We start from the raw sequence: 18,750 nt of genomic DNA on the forward strand, positions 1-18,750 counted from the left end.
TATTGTCCCCATTTTACAGATGAGGAAACAGAAGCAGAGCGTTTAGGTAACTTGCTAGAGGCCACACAGCCTTACTGTCTAGTCAACTTTTACCCACTCCACTAAGCCTTTCTCTCATGCACCTTGACTCTCTTGGTGTATTAGGCTGTTCTTGTGTTGCTATAAAGAAATACCTGGCCGGGCGCGGTGGATCACGAGGTCAGGAGATCGAGACCATCCTGGCCAACATGGTGAAACCCCGTCTCTACTAAAAATTCAAAAATTAGCTGAGCATGGTGGTGGGTGCCTGTAATCCGAGCTATTTGAGAGGCTGAGGCAGGAGAATCGCTTGAACCAGGGAATCAGAGGTTGCAGTGAGCTGAGATAGTGCCACTGCACTCCAGTCTGGTGACGGAGCAAGACTCTGTCTCAGGAAAAAAAAAAAAAAAAGAAAGAGAGAGAGAGAGAGGGAGGGAGGGAAGGAAGTGGGGGAAGGAAAGGAAGGAAGGAAGGAAAGGAAGGAAAGGAAGGAAAGAAAGACCTGAGATTGGTTAATTTATAAAGAGATTTAATTGGCTCACAGTTCCGTAGGCTGTACAGGAAGCATGGTGCTGGCCATCGGCTCAGTTTCTAGGGATGCCTCAGGGAGCTTTTGCTCATGACGGAAGATGAAGCAGGAACAAGGTACATCACATGGGGTGAGCAGGAGCAAGAGAAAGAGGAGGGGAGGTGCCACACACTTTTAAATACCAGATCTCATGAGAACTCACTGTCACAAGGACAGCACCAAGGGAATTGTGCTAAACCATTCATGAGAAATCCACCGCCATGATCCAACCACTGCCCACCAAGCCCCACCTCCAACACTGGGGATTACATTTCACCCTGAGATTTGGGGGAAAAAGTATCCAAACTCTATCACTCAGAGACTTGAGACAGAGTCTCTTCCTCTTCCCCTCTCTCTGTTCCCACTGGTCCCACTTGGGGCCAACCATAACTCTCATTTGTATAGTTATAATCTCTCGAGTCTAGCCTTACCTCCCCATGCTGCAACTTAATTTGAATTCCAAAGTATAATCTCCTGCTCAGATTTTTCAATGGGAATTTTTTAGGAATGAAATAAACAGGATGCAAAACTATGCATAATTATCTATCTATAAAACTTGACTTGTTTACCTCATTGAATTTGCCAGATTTAATACCAGGTGTCATGGCTTTTTCTAAGAAGTAGATGTGGTTTACAAGAATGCATTTTGTCATCTGTGTGTGTATTTCTGAGGCAGTATAATTTAGTAGTTAAGAGCTGGAACCTTAGAATCAAAGTGGAATTACATTTCTGGCTCCATCACTTACTTGTAGTGATCCTAGGCAAATTATGTAGCCTTTCTGAGTCAGAATTTTCTCATCTGTAAACCTAGGACAGTAATACCTACTGCATGTTACTACTGTAGGAATTGAGTGAGATAATATCCCAAAAACACCTGGCACAGAGCTGGTATGTGGTACGTGCTCAGTTGGCTCTTGTTGCAAAGACGGTACTTCAGTGGCCTAGTTACAAAACACTCTGAGGAGTGACAGCTTTGTTCTGTCAACTGGAGCCTTCTCTGATGACTCTAAGGAGAATAGTAATCATTTTAAGGAATCTGCCTTCAGTATCTTGTGTTTTGATAAACGTACAGCACTTGAATTGCTAGACAGACTGGAATCTAACTTGTGGTGTATATGTTTGCAAAGATAACTAAGAAATCAGTAAATTCTGGGTAATTTAAGAAATAAGTGTACTGGAATCTTCATATAAATGTGTCTGTCCAGGAAAGTGTGCCATTGTGATGAGGATGTCTCTGAAACAATCTCATCCTTTATCTTTGTAGTGAAACGGGAGACATTAGAACCATGGTTTTCCCAGTGATGTACCTCAATGAGGTAAGTCCTGAGACAGAGGGAGCCACGGGTGTTTTCAGACTCAGAAAAAATCCATTATGATGTCTACTGTTGTAGTTATGTGTAAGTTATGACAAAAAGGCAAAAGATTTTTAAAACCTGTTATTCCTCTGAAATTTTCACTTAAATGTTCACATGAATCTGCCTGTGTCTGAGAGCTGATTTGGAGAAATGACGGAAAGAAATTTTCCTTCTCAAGAATACTATTTGGGCAAAACTCCCTTTTGGGGAGCTGCTCATGTAAGAAACAAAAACAGGAAAATGAGCCATTGGCAGGCATTGTTGAAGCAGGGAAATAGCTCACACTCAGATAGATGCCAGCTAGACCTTTGTCTCCTCCTCCTTTGAAACCATGCTGGTTTAAGACACCTGTGGTAAATTCTTTTCTGAATCACATATCACGTTTACTGTAGTTATATCTCCTCAGTTTCTCCTGCTTCCACCCAGCTTGAGGAAAAAAACACAGGTTTTTTTCTTCAACGAATTCTTGACTGGCAAATTTCTACTTTTTATTGTTTTTCTATTTCCTAAAAATACTTACTGTTTGTAGAATATCAATAGAGATTAGCAAGAAAAATTAAAATCACTATTCACAAAATCTGTGTCAGTCTGATAATATTGTTTCTATTTATTTTACTCAATGTATTGTACAGTTTTTTCCAATAACAACTTTAAAAGGTAATCTAACGTTTTACATTTTATAAAACGTGTGCTCTTTATAGAACTCTTAGAAATTTTTTAAAAAATTGATTTAAAAAGTAAATTACTGCTAAGTCCCTCTCTCTCAGAGACAGGTGCAGTTCAGATGTCAACTCCTGATATTTTCGTGTTCTTGCTATTACATCGCTGAAATCATATGATAGATACAATTTTATATCTTTCTTTCTTCATTTAGCATTATATTGGTATTCACATTTACAAACTTAAGGGTTTGTGATTACAATTCTAAGATGAGGTTTTTATTGTTTCATAGGAAAAATTCAGGCAATATTTACCAATTCATAGGATCTCTTTGCAATTGCTCCTGGATCATCCATGTTCCTGTTTGTGGGCAGGGGCATGAAAGTAGGTCTTTTTGAATATGCAGAAGGGCCCTTTTCTGCCAGTTTCTGTTAAGTTGTGGCATATTTGAAGTCCTTCCACCCCCAACTTCTACTTCGCTTTTTTGTGAAAGACTAGATTAAGTCCAGGTGTGTGGAGTGGAACCTTGTATTTTTGCTGCCTCCTAGGAACAGCTTGATTATTCTCTTCTCTAGAAAAATAAAATATTAGACCTGGAAGTGACCTTGGAGACTGTTGCCGCACCACCTTTTTACCGAGGAGGAAACTCTAGCCAGTTATTGGAAAAACTGTCTTAGAACCCAATCCCCTGACTCGGTCCAGTGAAAAAAATTTTTTTTTTTTTTTTTTTTTTTTGAGACAGGGTCTCACACCCTGTGCAGTGGTGCAATTTCGGCGCCTGGGCTCAAGTGATCCTCCCACCTCTGCCTTCCAAGTAGCTGGAACTACAGGTGTGTGCCACCATGGCTGGCTAAATTTTTTTTTTTTTTTTTTTTTCCTGAGATGGAGTCTAGCTCTGTTACCCAGGCTGGAGGGCAGTGGCCCAATCTCAGCTCACTGCAACCTCTGCCTCCTGGGTTCAAGTGATTCTCATGCCTCAGCCTCCCAAGTAGCTGGGACTAAGGTGCCCACCACCACACCTGGCTAAGTTTTGTATTTTTAGCAGTGATGAGGTTTCATCATGTTGAAACTCATGACCTCAAGTGATCTGCCCACCTCGGCCTCCCAAAGTGCTGGGATTACAGGCATGAGCCACCATGCCCAGCCCCGGCTAATTTTTGTATTTTTGTAGAGAGGTGGTTTCACCACATTGCTCAGGCTGGTCTCAAACTCTTGAGCTCAAGCAGTCTGCTTGCCTTGGCCTCCCCAAAGTGCTGGGATTACAGGCGTGTGCAACTATGCCAGGCCTCCAATGCAAATTAAGCGTAAACTAGGCCAGAATTGTTGCTCATAATTTCTATGGAATTAAGCTCTTCAGATACCTCACTCATTACACTAGGTGGTAATTCCTCTGCTCTGCATACACTGTTATTCTAGTACATTTCCTACTATCAACAGTCTCTGGAATTCTGGTTAGCCCACAACTTCACTGAGCACTTTCTGTAGAGGGCTGTGGTCCTGATTACTATAGATGTAACCAAGAAAGAAATTATACTTTCCACATACCATTTTTGGAGTGTTTCATTTATTTATTCATTTAATCAGCCAGCATTAATCAAGCACCTACTGTGTGCTGGGTGCTATACCCAGTGTGGAGGTGACTGAGGTTAAGTCTTGCCTTCAGGGTCTTCACAGTCATTGTAAGATAGACAGTTACAATGCAGAGTGCAAGGACAATGATGGAGGTAGAGAGTGAGATGGAAACTTAGGGAAGAGGCCTTTGACTAGGCCTGAGGTAGCCAGAGAAAACTTTTGGAAGGAAGTGATGCTGAGCTGATTTTTAAGGATGAATTGGAATTATCTGACATAAAACAAAAGATGATACTGTCTCAGTATTTCTGAATACATTTTACCTCCTTTTTCCAATCTATTTTAAGAGTAAAAAGATGTCTTCAGGAGAAGACAAGATATTAATGAATAAATGTCCCTTCTGATTACTCTGACTTATAAATGGATTTTCAGTATATTTGGTTTGCTAAGAGGAGGAGATTCCCAAATTGTATTAAATAAAGGAAAGATATAGCAAAAAAAGGTTACACACTGGATGTTTAGTCATCAAGGGAATACTATTTTCTTGCCTCTCCAGAGTGTTCTCATTGATAAAGAGACGGCGAGTCGACTGAAGTCTGTGATTAACACTACTTTGATTATCACCAACATACCCTACATCATCATGGCACTGGGTGTGTTCTTCGGTTTGGTTTTTACCTGGCTTGCATGCAAAGGACAGGGATCCATGGATGAGGTGAGAACTGGCTGAAGGAACTTCTTCCTTATTGGATAACTTTACCTGAGGAATTCAACTGTACTTCACTGAAGGGCTGTCAGCTGGCTTATTAGGATGAATTCTGGGATTTTGTGCTGGGCATAGTGATTTCATTCTTATTTTACTGTTGGACCAAATGGGAAGCAAAGGAAGTATGTCAAAGAAAGTGGAGGGATAGAATGTACCATCTAGTATTTGGGGAATAGAATCTCTTTGGATATATCCTCTGGGAGTTAACTTTACGTCTTTGAAAACAATAACCTGAAAGAAAAGGAAGAATATATAACAGTTACACATCTGATCTTTGGTGTCAGACTGCCTGAGTTCAAATCCCAGTTCTGCCACTTAATAGCTATACGACCCTAGAAACTGTGCTTGAATTTCTTCATCTGTAAAATGGGATAATAAAAGCCTCCCTTATGAGTTTTTCATGAGGATTAGATGATATAGTAGACATAAAGGACTTGGCCCAGTGTTAGCATATAGTAAGAGCTCAATAAAGGATTAAGTATTATTAAATATGATAAAACAGCTCCAAGATTATAGAGCAAGGCAGGCAGGGCCCTGCTTGGAAAGAATCCCTGATGTATTCGAAGATACCTATGATTTAGGTATCACTGCATAATAAATGATTGGAACACGGGCATACTTTCCTGGAAGGCTAGGATAAAGAGTTGGGTTGGCCTCTCCAGTGACCAGCAGCCCAACCAGGAACCTGAATACCTCCAATGAGCCTTTTCTGTAGAAGCCCTTCTTAAATTTTCTGCAACTTCCTTTTTTACAACAGAGGCCTTTTTTTCCTCCAGTTTCCTCAACTAAGTGTCCGAGGCAAATGTGAAGTAGAAAATAAATAAGTGAAACCATCTGAGTAAAATTAGCTGAATTTCCCTGACTTCCATATTCTTCCATTATTTCTCTTATCCCATGGCAGTCACTTTAGCTTGAATTAGCTGTGAGGCAAACTATTTTGCCATTTCTATGTGTGGATCTTCCAGTCTGACTTTGTGCAGTCACTGAAATTGTCTTAAGCACAAATGAAACCTCATGGAAATGTTAATTACTGCTCCTATAATTAACCTTCCTCATATATTCAACAAGCAAGCAATTATTGAGAACTACTATCTCTGAGACACTACTCCTTAGTAGGTTTCAAACCAGGAAGCAGGCAAATTCCATAGAGTCTAAGTTTTATAATCCAGATCAGCACAGAGAAGGGTACTGCTCTGGTATTGAGGGTGAGAGTGGTCAGAAAAGGCCTCCTGAAAAGGTTAGGCCTGAATCTTTAAGAACAAGCAGTAGTCCAATAGGGAAGGTAAGGGGGATGAGCCACCTTCCTATAGGTCTCTCCTCCTTCCATGCCCCCACTCCTCACCCAAACTTTTCACACTGGGGAGAAGTTTCTGACAGGAACACCTAACTTCTTTGTCTTCTCTCTTCTGTGTTTCAGGGAACAGCGGATGAAAGAGCACCCCTCATTCGAACCTAAACATTGCCTTTGCTTGGTGAAGAAACCATGTGAGCTGTCCTGACCTGGACCATGATGTGGGGAAACCCTCCACCTCCTCGCAGGCTTGTTGCCTGTTGAAAGAAGGGAAAAGACACGGCGCTGGCAAGTGATAGGAACATTCTGGCCAGAGGTTAAAGAGCAGGCTGACATGGCTGGCCATTAAGCTTTATAAAATCATGTGGGCTCTGAAATTGTTTTTTTATGTGTCTAGCAAGTATTTAATAAACCCATGTATAGTAATTTTGTTGTTGTTGGGTGCTGGTAGCTCCAGAATTTTGTGACCACTGTTGTGGGTAAAATGTCTCTGCATCACTTGTTAATGCTACTTGGTCTAACTTTATTCAGTATGCTTCATTCACCGAACTTTGTGCTCAAAATGCGTATATACCATTTTATGTTGTATTCCATCATTTCACTTGCAAAACAGAAGTAAATAAGAGTTCGGGACCCAGGGTAAAATGGTAGCTTCATCCAGTATATCATTCAAATGCATCTGATTTCTAAAATATTACATATTACATTTTATGTTGATCTTCAGTTCATAATTCCTCCAGGAAAACTCAGTCTTCCAACTACAATAAAATACTGGGTAGAATCAAATAGGAAAGGGGTTGGGTGGGGCAGTACCCATGAGTTGATAGTGATAAGCTTCTAAGGATTTTTAACTTGTACTTTTGTGAACGAAGAGAATGCATAAATAATGTCGGTGAGGATAAGTACAGATATTTCATGTAGAGTAGAATTAAATGCTAGTTATGATGCTTGTGGATAGTTAACTGTTATTTTTTTAGTCAAAATGATCGTGCTGTGAAAAGATGCTCCTGAATGTAATGAGTAACTGATTTTTCTTCCTGAGTCACCCTTGCCAAATATGATACTGTATTAATTAATCTAATATTGAGTGATTATTTGTAAAATTATGAATATGGGAAATCCATTTATCTACAGCCTAAGTTACACATAAGTTTCAGAAAGTCTGATTAGACTAAAGAGACATTTCTTCTGGGAAAGCCTTCTTGGTAATTTTGAAATTCTTTTTACAAGTTCTTTCCTCAGATTCAGTTCTTTCCAGTGTTTTGTAGCTCACAGTCACTCACTGAATAGAAAAACGTGTGCCCTACACTTCCTGTGACAATCATTTTGCTGACAGAATGATGGATGTTTAAAATGTTGCACAAAGTACTTTAAAGAAAGGTCTGTTAGGACCAGAAGCAGAGACACCACTTTTCAAAGGACTTCTTGGTTTCAGCATAACCAAAGGCAGGGAATTGGGAACCACCATATGTCACAGTGTTCAGAATTCAAGCATATTTAAGGGCATTTTCTTTGATTCTCAAAGTTCACCATTCATTTTGAATTAAGAAGCCTATGCATTTAGCTGACAAAGTGCTTACAGAATTTCTTAACAACTGAACCACTCGAAAAGATTTTTTTTTGTTTAAAACTAGATTTCAATGTAAGCAAATGAAGAAAAAATATATAGATTTCATTTCCATAGCTTCTTATCCCTGTATTGAGGTAATAAATTGTTTTACTGACAATTTTTCCTTTTTCTACACTAAAACAATATGTGATATGTTTCCCCTCTTGAAGAGGCAATTCATTAAACTCTCAACTTTTCTATAGAATCAAGATAGAAACTTTAGATACTCCAACTCACCAAAATGTAAAAAAACTAAGAAAAATATTGGGTCTGCAATAATGCTAAATATCTAGATTTTTAGAATTTATAAATATTTAACTAGATAATTGGGCATGTCTTATTTATGCATGTACTTATCCATACTAATAAAATGGACACGCTAGTGCATACTTATTGGCTTAGTCCTATTATCAGGATAGAATCATCTGTGAGGATATTTTAAATACTGTAAATGATAACAGTTAATGATATACACATTTAGACTGAGTTACACACTGGCAGGGAGACCAAAAACATATTACTTCCATACTTGTGTCATGATTCTTTTTTTTGAGACAGTCTCACTCTGTCACCCAGGCTGGAGTGCAGTGGGGTGATCTCACCTCACAGCAACCTCTGCCTCCCGGGTTCAAGCAATTCTTCTGCCTCAGCCTCCCAAGTAGCTGGGACTACAGGCACGTGCCACCACGCCCAGCTAAATTTTGTATTTTTAGTGGAGACGGGGTTTCACCATGTTGGCCAGGATGGTCTCGATCTCCTGACCTTGCTAGCCACACGCCTCAGCCTCCCAAAGTGCTGGGATTACAGGTGTGAGCCACTGCCCCTGGCCTGTGTCATGATTCTTAATAGTTACTTGGTTAAAATCACATTTGATACTATCCTTCTGAAAAGTCTGAGACAGACGTACAAACTACAGTCAAAATTATAGCTTCAGAGGAATGAATGCACCTATTAGGCTTTAAGTTAAAGATAAATTATTTCTCATGCTTATTCTCTTGCGGCAGTTATCTTAGAAAGACCCTCAAAGGCTTTGTGATTGTAAGCACTGTCATGATCACAGAATGCAAGCTTCTGGTACCATGATCCTCAACTTAGGAAGAAACCAAGACAGAGAGCTTAACTCACTTCTCTCAGGGAAAATTAGGAGTTGAGCACAGGACAGGAGATGGGCTTTGCCACTTTTAGCTCCAGGCTTTTCCAACCAGATTTTATTTCCTTATGTTCTAGAAAGATCACTAATGGTCAAGTGGAACAAGCACTACACGACTAACCCCTATTGGGGTTTTTAACTTAAGGGAGGCTAATTTTTAATTTAAATTGCTTGAGATATGAGTTCTGCAAAAGGTGGTCCGTATCCTTGGCCCTCTGGGCATTATCACTAAATTGCTTGTGCCTGTTAATGAGAATACTGACCAGAATGCTCTTCATGTAGCTCATACAGTTGGTTCACTTCATGCGGTTCTTGACGTGTTTATTTCTACCCTTAATGCAATGAAATGTTTCACTAATAAAAAACCACTTTATATAAAATTGCACTAGAAGTTATATGTCATTGGATGTCCTGTTGTTTATGGAGTTTCACTGGAAAGATGTTTCTTGACAGAGGCAGCCCTGAGTCACACACTTGGACCATGTCTGATTTCAGCTTTGCTGTAGTGGACGGTTACAATCAGCCTGACAAGTTCCACTCCAAGCAGTCCCACACTCTGCTTTTCTGTCTTGAGTCTTTCTCAAGAGCCCTTGAGAAAGTATCAGGGAGTTAATAACCCAAGGCAACCCTCAACTAAATGGGGCAGGAGTCAGTCAGCTGATAGATGTTTCAATCCTCAGAGGACCAATTCTCAGGCTTATTCCACATGGGTCCTCAATTAGGGTTGCCCACAGTGGTAACTACTTTCCGTTAGCGTTTCTTTGTTCCCTGTCTTAATCGCCCAGCCCTTCAATGCTGCTTCCCAAATCATCCACCTGTCCTAACATCTTACGTCTGCTTATCTTAGGTCTGCTTCCAGGTACACCCAACCAAAATGCAGATAAGTCCACCCAAAAGGCTCAGTGGGATCCAAGAGCTATTGGAGAGGCACTGGGGTTTTTTTTTTTTTTTTCTTTTCTCTCTCTTTTTTTTTTCTTTTGAGACAGAGTCTTGCTCTGTCACCCAGGCTGGAGTGCAGTTGTGCAATCATGGCTTACTGCAGCCTCGACCTCTTGGACTCAAGTGATCGTCCTACCTCAGCCTCCCTAGTAGCCGGGACTACAGGTGTGCACCACCACACCTGGGTAATTTTTTTATATTTTGTAGAGACAAGGTTTTGCCATGTTGCCCAGGCTGGTCTTGAACTCCTGGGCTCAAGCAATCTGCCCACCTCAGCCTCCCAAAGGGCTGAGGCTTTTGTTTCTAGGGATATTTATCTACGGTACTATCTAGGGTACTAAAGTTATTAGTTCCAAACTTCAGATTACCTTTAAAACCTTTCCCATCCCAATACTGCAACTTATTTTTGAAATCAGCAAATCCAGAAAAGTCTTAAAATATCTAGCTCAGTGTTACAAATGTCATGTATCAAGGACACTTGATCCCTAAGATATATACTTCCTAGGAATCCTAACTCTGCAGCTGGTTTATGTCACAGGGAAACTCCTTGTACCTATTTCTTCTTACTCAAGGTAGTTAGAGACACCTGGAACTTTGTAACATGCCAAGCCTGATTATTTCAAATCAGGGAGTAAGAAAAATCCAGAAAAATTTTTTTTAAGCAATAAGGTATGTTAAAACATATATCCATTAGCACTAAGAAAACAGTATAGGATGAATGGTATAGAAGACAAAGTATAAAAACATGTATACACATTCAGCACAAGATAAAGATCCCTTTTCCAGTAACTATATTTTTTCATTCAGTCAAGTTTTTATTTTTAAACACTTGAAGTATAATTTACATACCATAAGTCACCCATTTAAAATGTACAATACAATGATTTTTAGTAAATTTACTGAGTTGTGCAGTTTTAGAACATTTCCATAACCTCAATAAAATTCCTCATGCCAGTTTATAAGCACTCTGTTGCCAACCTTAGCCCCTGGCAACCACCATCATCTTTCGGTCTTTGTAGATTTGCCTTCTCCAGACATTTTATTTAATTATAGAGTATGTGGTATTTGGATCCTGGCTTCTTTCTACATTATACCTAAAAATGTGTTCAACTAATTTCATTAAGCACCCACTTTATGCTAGGCACTTTGAATATAAACTAGGCTACTGGTTTAAAAGAGATCTGTGGATCTTACAGTCTAGCGTGGAAAACAGTTACCAAATAATCATACAGATAAAATGTAAAATTTCAACTGAGTTTAGTGTTTTGGGAACATGACTAGGAGCTGGAGTTAATTAAGCAAAGCAAGGTCTTTCAGACAAAGGGAACAGGACATGCTCAAGGGCAGGAGGAAATGCGGTTACTACAAGTGACTGAGAAAATGGCCGCAGTCCAGAGAGGGACGAATGGTGGGAAGTAAGGTTTCATTAAACCATATTAAAGATTTGGGTATTTTGGTATGTCTTAAGACCAATGGGGAGCTATTGTGTTTTCAATTGGGTTGTGGGAGGAAGGTGGGCAAGTCTGTTTAGAAAGGCCCAGTCTAGCCGCAAGATGAAGACTAGAATTGAAGAGAATCAACATGGATGCAGGGAGATCAATTAGGAGCTGTTGTGCTAGGTCTCCATTGGCATGCAAGATGGGTCTTCTGGGTCATCAGCTGTCATACACCACCCTTCAGGGTGAATCCACAAAGCTACATAGCATGGGCTAAGGAATGAGCTTCACTGGAGGAAATACAAATTTACAGGGCCAGGAAAAAAGAAGGTACCATCCTCATGTTATCCCATGGAGAGGTGAGCCAAGGCCCACAACACTGGTTTCAGAAGAGCACGTCCTCCTCCTAGTCTCCCTTTCTATAGGGCAAGCTTGAAGAAGTCTCGTCAATGGGGGAATACACAAGATGCTGAGCAACAGGCAGTTGGATTTGGAGTGCCAATGGTTTACAGGAGTTGTCTGGAAATGCCAGCTGTCCATGGAATGTTAAAAATCTCCACTCCTGTGATGAAGAAGGCGCCAGTCCCATGGGAACCTGAGCTTGGGTGCAGCCTTTTCCCTAGAAGGAGGAAACCCCAGCCACAGCTAACTCATTCTGCAGGCAACCAAGAATGAACTGCCAAGGTCACAGAGAGTCTTGCTCATTGTGCTACGGGGGCTGCTGCCGTAGTCTAGGTGGGGTTTGGTAAACTTCTCTAAAGGGCCATACAGAAAATAGTTTTGCTTTGCAAGCCAGGTGCCCTGTCACAACTATTCAATTCTGCTCTTGCAGCATGAAGGCAGCTGTGGACAATGCATAAATGATGTCTCTATGTTCCAACAAAAGTGTATTTTACAAAAATCAGCAGTGGGCTGGATTTGGCCCCTGTATCTCAGGCTCCCTTGAAGACTCTCTGCTCTCTTCTTAATAATAGTGCTCAGCTACAACCTCTCCTCACTTGATACTCTCTCCCTGACAATCCCATTTACTTCCCAGACTTCAATTACAACCAAAACACAGGTTGGGTTTTGTTCTGAATTGTGCATTTTTCATGTACTTTTTTTTTCAACTCCAAGGATGAACACTCCACATGTAATTTATCTTTGAGGTCTTTCTTTTCACAACACAGGCTGGGTTGTGTTTGGGTTGTAAATGAAGTCTGGGAAGTAAATGGGTTTTACTCTTCAGCTTCAGCCTCACATATCCAGATACCTGCTAGATATCCTTAGCCAGGTTGCCTCAAATGCAGTAAGTATAGGAACTCATTTTTCTTTTCTTCCCAAATTCCCATTACTAGAAAATGGCATCACAATCATATCTCACTGTACAGCCAGAAATCAGGGACTCATGCTAGACTCCTCCTTTCCCTCCCCTCCACATATAATCAATTAAGCAATCACCCATCAGTCTTCATTCCTGCTGTCCTCACCTGCATATCTGCACTCTCACTAGGACTCCTGCAATAATCTCTATTAGCGTTACTTAGGTTTTGTGTGTGTGTGTTTTGTTTTTTGAGACGGAGTCAGTCATCAGGCTGCAGCAGCACGATCTCGGCTCACTGCAACCTCCGCCTCCCGAGTTCAAGCGATTCTCCTACCTCAGCTTCCCAAGTAGCTGGGAGTACAGGCGCATGCCACCATGCCTGGCTAATTTTTTGTTTTTTTAGTAGAGATGGGGTTTCACCATATTAGCCAGCATTACTTAGTTTTTTAAATAAGTAACCCTTTTACATTTTCAGAATGCATAAAACGGGTTTAGGGTAAAAGTCTTCCTCCACCCATTTCCTAGCCACCCAATACATCTTTCCAGATGCAACCAATATTATTTGGTTTTTCAAACGTATTTTTCCAGGAATATTTTGTACAAATCATGTGTATTTATATATTCTAGCCCTTTTTTAAAAACCCAAATTGTAGCATACATACAGTGTTCTGAATTGTGCATTTTTCATGTAATTTTTTTTTCAACTCCAAGGATGAACATTCCACATGTAATTTATCTTTGAGGTCTTTCTTTTCAGTACACAAAGGGCTTTTTTGTTCCTAGCTCATAGCGGAATAGTATTCCTTTGTATAAAAGCAACAATTTATTTAACCAAACCCTGGTTTGTTTCCAATCATTATTATAGATAGTGTTGTAATGAATTATCTTGTATTCCATTATTTTGCCAAATCATTTATAAGATAAATTCCTAGAAGTAGTATTGCTGGGTCAAACAACAGTAGTAATTTTGATAAGTACAAAGCCTTTTTGTTATTGTTTGTTTTCATTTTTATTAAAGTTATACATATAAGCACATAGATTTAACAATCAAACAATTCTACAATTGTTATTTTTTAAAAAAATAGGAAAAGCAGACACTACTCTCAGAGTGCTTGCAGACACCTGTTTTAGCCTTTTTTAAATTGTTTTTTTTATTTTACCCCCTGTCTCTAGATGATACGCTGCTTGGTGAATTTTGTTTCAGTGTTACCCACTGACTCCCCACCATGGTGCATGAGGGTTTAGCTCTTTTCTATTCACACAAATATTCTTTTCATTCCCCCATCTTTCCAGTATAGTTATGCCATAATTTTGTACAGCTCAATATTCAATTCACATTATTGGGATTATGTGGAAACTGCACAATTGAGCCATGTAGTAACCTTTCAACACTTTTCCTTTCTCATCTAATACTGTTTAATTGTCCCACTGGCTTAGTTTTCATGTATTTATCACCAATTCAACCCCAACCTTGTTGCTGATTGTCTAAATCTCTCTCCAATTGCTCATCCTTTTGAAGTAGCCTTCCCCAGAACCAGACTTGCTACAGTCTGGACTGGTTATTCTCCAAGTCATCCTGGGGATTCCTGCCATCTGTGCTGGAGCTCCGAATGTCTTCCTCTTTCAGCCTTGGCTCCATCTTGGTGGCAATCATCCTCTGGTAACTAACTGCCTAAAAAATAGGAGGTGTTTTATTTTCTTAAAGTTTTTTTTTTTTTTTTGTCTAAAAATGCTGTTAGTCTCCCTTCCCAGCTGATCTACAACTTGGCTGGGAATAGAATTGTAGCTGGAAACAATTTGTATTCAGAAATTCAAAGGCATTTCTTGACTGCCTTCTAGGTAGTGTTACCATTGAGAAGTCTGATGCCATTTTGATTCCTGTTTTTTTGTGTGTGACCTCTTTTATTCTCTGGAAACTTCTTTGCCATCATGGTTCTGTTATTTTGGAATGTGCCTTAGTGTAAGTCTAGTTTCATTAATTGTAATGAGCATTTGGTGAACCATTTTCAAACCAACAATGTCTTTCAATTATGATAAATTTTCTTGAATTATTTAATAATTTTCTCATCTGTGCTGCATTCTTGAATAGTCACAAGTACACTATTTTCTTTTTGAGATGTCTCACTCCGTCACCCAAGCTGGAGTGCAGTGGCGTGATCTCTGCTCACTGCAGCATCAACCTCTGGGGCTTCAGGCATCTGCCACATCTGGCTAATTTGGTCTATTTTTTTTTTTGTAGAGATGGGGTCTCTCTATATTGCCCAGGCTGGTCTCAATCTCCCCAGCTCAGCGACCCTCCTGCCCTGGCCCCCCAAAGTGCTAGGATTACAAGTATGAGCCACGGCCGGGCGCGGTGGCTCAAGCCTGTAATCCCAGCACTTTGGGAGGCCGAGGCGGGCGGATCACAAGGTCAGGAGATCGAGACCACAGTGAAACCCCGTCTCTACTAAAAATACAAAAAAAAAATTAGCCGGGCGCGGTGGCGGGCGCCTGTAGTCCTAGCTACTCAGGAGGCTGAGGCAGGAGAATGGCGTGAACCCAGGAGGCGGAGCTTGCAGTGAGCCGAGATTGCGCCACTGCACTCCAGCCTGGGCAACAGCGTGAGACTCCGTCTCAAAAAAAAAAAAAAAAACAAGTATGAGCCACTGCACTTGGCCCACAAGTGTACTATTAACTTAATATCTGGTTTTCCCTCACTCAACAGTAAGTTCTCAAAGGCACAAACCATACCTTTTCTGTTTAGTGCTCAGAATAGTGCCAAGTACATAGTAGGACTCAATAAACTCTGAATGAACGAATAACAGGAATAATAGGAATAATCTTGAAAGACTTTAAAGGACAGATTTTTCTGTATACTCTTTCTGATGTGCATAATATAACAGTGTGTGTGATAGACAACTTTTTGAACTAGTCCTTTAGTTTTATTTTTTCTTCAATTTTCCATCCTTGGTCTTTTTGTTTTACTTTCTGAGAGATTTCTTCACCTTTATCTTCCAACACTTCTACTGGGTTTTTCATTTCCGGTAATAGCTTTAAAATTCCTACAGCTCTCTTTTGTTCTGCTAAGAATACTTTCTTTGAAAATAATAACATCCTGATATTATTTCATGGTTACAATATTTCTTGCTATCTCTCTGTGGACACTTTTTAAAAGTTTCATCCTCCTTGCAGTTAGTTTCCTCCAAGCTGCTTTTGCTGCGCTATTTGTTTTGATCTCTATACTTTGCGTTAAAGCCTTTCCTCAGCTTGGTAATCCTTGCTGGTCTACTCATATTTAAGAGTGGAACTTAAAAGCTGAATGGAAGTTCTGTGGGTCTTAGCGAGGCTTGCGAAGTGTGAGCTTTATTATAAAGCAGGATTTCTCAAACTCTGTAAAAGTGATATTTGGGGCCAGATAATTTTTTGTTTGGGGAGGAAGGGAGTCTGTCCTAGAATATTTTGCAGCATCTTCAACTTCTACCCAATAGATGCCTGTAGGATCTTCCACTCTTAAATATGAGTAGACCAGCAAGGATTACCAAGCTGAGGAAAGTCTTTAACACAGAGTATAGAGATCAAAACAAATAGCGCAGCAAAAGCAGCTTGGAGGAAACTGCAAGGAGAATGAAACTTTTAAATTAAAAGTTTGGTTGCAACAACCAAAACTGTCTGTAGACACTGCCACATGTGCCAGGGGGTGGGAGGAGTAGAAGTCAAAATTGGCACCAGTTGAGGACCACTGCTATAATGTGATGTGGCTAAATCATTTATTTAGAGATTTCTGATGTCAGATGACTGTCTTTTCTCTGATACTGGTCATTTCACCCATAGAAGATTCTCCTATACCTTCCTGGAGGGTAAAGGGTTGGCTGCCAATGCTCTGGGAGCAGTAGGGGAAGGTGTATAGGCATGCATTTCCACTCAGTCTTCCAGCATTCAGTAGGGCACTACCCACTCTCAATAATGTCTGGTGCCCCCAAGTCCAGAGACACTACCATTTTATTTTTTTGACACTGGCGGGGGGCAGGGGAGAGTCCCCACCGTGTTCCCCAGGCTGGCTGAACTCCTGGGCTCAAGCAATCCTCCCACATCAGCTGTCCGAGTAGATGTGACTATAGGCTGGTGCCTGGCAAATAATACTATTTTAATCACTGTAGAGAAGAATTCTCCATTATTTTTCTAGAGTGGGGAAGAAGCATTCACTTGGCTGCACAAGGTCAGAAGAGGATTCTGGGAGCTCTAACTGCTTCTTAAATAGACTTTCAACCAGTTCCTCTCATTTTATCTTCCCTTTACCCCAACTGATGAAGATACATGATATCTCCAATTTCTGAGCTTCTGGCAGATTCCATAAATTAATCTTTGGTTTTTCTTTCTGCTAGATTGGGGGGTTGTTTTTTAAAGGTAAGCTAAGTACTTAACCATTAGACTATGTGCTAACTCAGGGGTGCCCAATCTTTTGGCTTCCCCGGGCCACACTGGAAGAATTGCCTTGGGCCACACATAAAATACACTAACACTAACAATAGCTGATGAGCTTTAAAAAAATCGCCAAAAAACCTCACAACGTTTCAATACAGTTTATGAATTTGTGTTGGGCTGCATTCAAAGCCATCCTGAGCCATGCGCCACATGTGGCCTGTGGGCTGCAGGCTGGACAAGCTGGTGGTAAATCAAAGCTCCTTAACATGCTAAGGAAGGTCTTTCAAGATCTGGTTTCCACCTATCTGTCATTCATTCATTATTTATTTCCCCCTGTTATATGCCAGATACTTGTGCAGGGCATGGAACAAGAGGGACACGGTTCTTGCATTTATGGAATATATATTATTGTGAGTAAAAATTAGACTGATAAATTATCTGTGACAAACAGTGAAAGAAGGCAGTGCATTGGGTATGAAAGCATACTTAGTTTGCAGGAGTCAGACACTGGTCACCATTCACCAACTTGCCCAAGCCAGAAAGCAGGAAGTTGTCCTTGAATCCTTACTCCCCATGTCCAAATACTACAAGTCTTATATATGCTACTTCTTAAGTATCTCTCAAATTTATTCTCATAATTCCACTGCCAGATATAATCCAAGTCATCATCATCTCTTACCTGTGCAACTACAACAGACTCCTAAAAGCTCTACCTTCCCGAGGCATGCTGGCTCCTTCCAATCCATTCTCCTCATGGCAGCCAGAGGGATCTTCTAAAAATAAAATTCTAGTCATACTAGTCCTCTGCCTAAAACCCCTTAAAGGTTTCCCATTACCCTCAAGAAATAGTCTGAAATCCTTACCATAATTTACAAGGCAATATAATATAATGGTAATTTTTACAAATTGGGACTCTGGAGTGGAGAAACATGAGTTCAAAACTAGACTCCAGAACCTACTTGCAAGGTGACTTTGGGCAAGCTGCTTAACAACTCCAAACCTCAATCCTCTCATCTCACCTGCAAAATATAGTTACAGAATCTCCTCTATTGAGTTATTCTGAGGATTAAATAATATTACAAGTAAGATGGAGGGGGACCACTCTTCCCCTCTTTTTCAGTGCTCCTTAGAGCTGTGGTTAGGAGTACTGACTCTGGACACAGCCTGACCCTCTGGTACCTGTTTCCTCTTTTATAAACTGGAGATAGCAGGAACCAACCTCACAAGATAGCTGAGAATTAAATTATGTAAAATGTCTAGAAGAGTGCCTGGCACAGAGTAAACGCAACGTGTTTGCTACAGTTCCATTCTCTTTCATTTCTTCCAACGTGCACCCTCTTTACTTCTTCTGCTCCGCCTACTCATCCTTCAGCACTGGGTTCAAATACCATCTCCTCGTGGGTGGTGGTGGGTTCTCAAACCCAGCCCAGCTGCCCGACCTCCCAGCTCCACTCTTTGATGGGGCAGCAACTTCAACCCTACCACATGCAAATTCTAGCTGTTTACCGCGTATCCCTACAGTAACAACTTCAGCCTCTGCACATCTTTCCCAAAGAACCTCCCTACGGCAGTTTCTAAAGGACTCCCAGGAGGCACACCCTCGCCAGCGTCCCAGCATTTTACCTTAACAGTGATGCCCCACATCTTGTGAACCCCACCGGAAGTGAGCCGGCTGGGGGCGTTCC

General features: G+C 40.7%; 1 protein-coding gene and 1 long non-coding RNA gene across 2 annotated transcripts in view; one reads left to right on the plus strand and one right to left on the minus strand.

The window, feature by feature from the left end:
- The window catches only part of SCARB2 (scavenger receptor class B member 2), a 56,374-nt gene extending 47,008 nt beyond the window's left edge, over window positions 1-9,366 (plus strand). The window contains exons 10-12 of the mRNA XM_045392464.2: window positions 1,851-1,902; window positions 4,727-4,885; window positions 6,354-9,366. Coding sequence (XP_045248399.1) covers window positions 1,851-1,902; window positions 4,727-4,885; window positions 6,354-6,392 — 250 coding nt within the window. The 3' untranslated portion in view covers window positions 6,393-9,366. The remainder of the gene's footprint in view (window positions 1-1,850; window positions 1,903-4,726; window positions 4,886-6,353) is intronic.
- A 4,282-nt stretch (window positions 9,367-13,648) lies between these two features.
- LOC107129726 (uncharacterized) lies at window positions 13,649-18,730 on the minus strand. The gene is made up of 3 exons (XR_001490772.4): window positions 18,689-18,730; window positions 17,745-17,838; window positions 13,649-14,336 (listed from the first exon to the last, which is right to left on the minus strand). It is a non-coding gene; the product is annotated as an uncharacterized lncRNA (long non-coding RNA).
- Between the last annotated feature and the right edge of the window lie 20 nt (window positions 18,731-18,750).

Source organism: Macaca fascicularis, chromosome 5 (assembly GCF_037993035.2).
Source record: "Macaca fascicularis isolate 582-1 chromosome 5, T2T-MFA8v1.1".
Classification (NCBI taxonomy): Eukaryota; Metazoa; Chordata; class Mammalia; order Primates; family Cercopithecidae; genus Macaca; species Macaca fascicularis.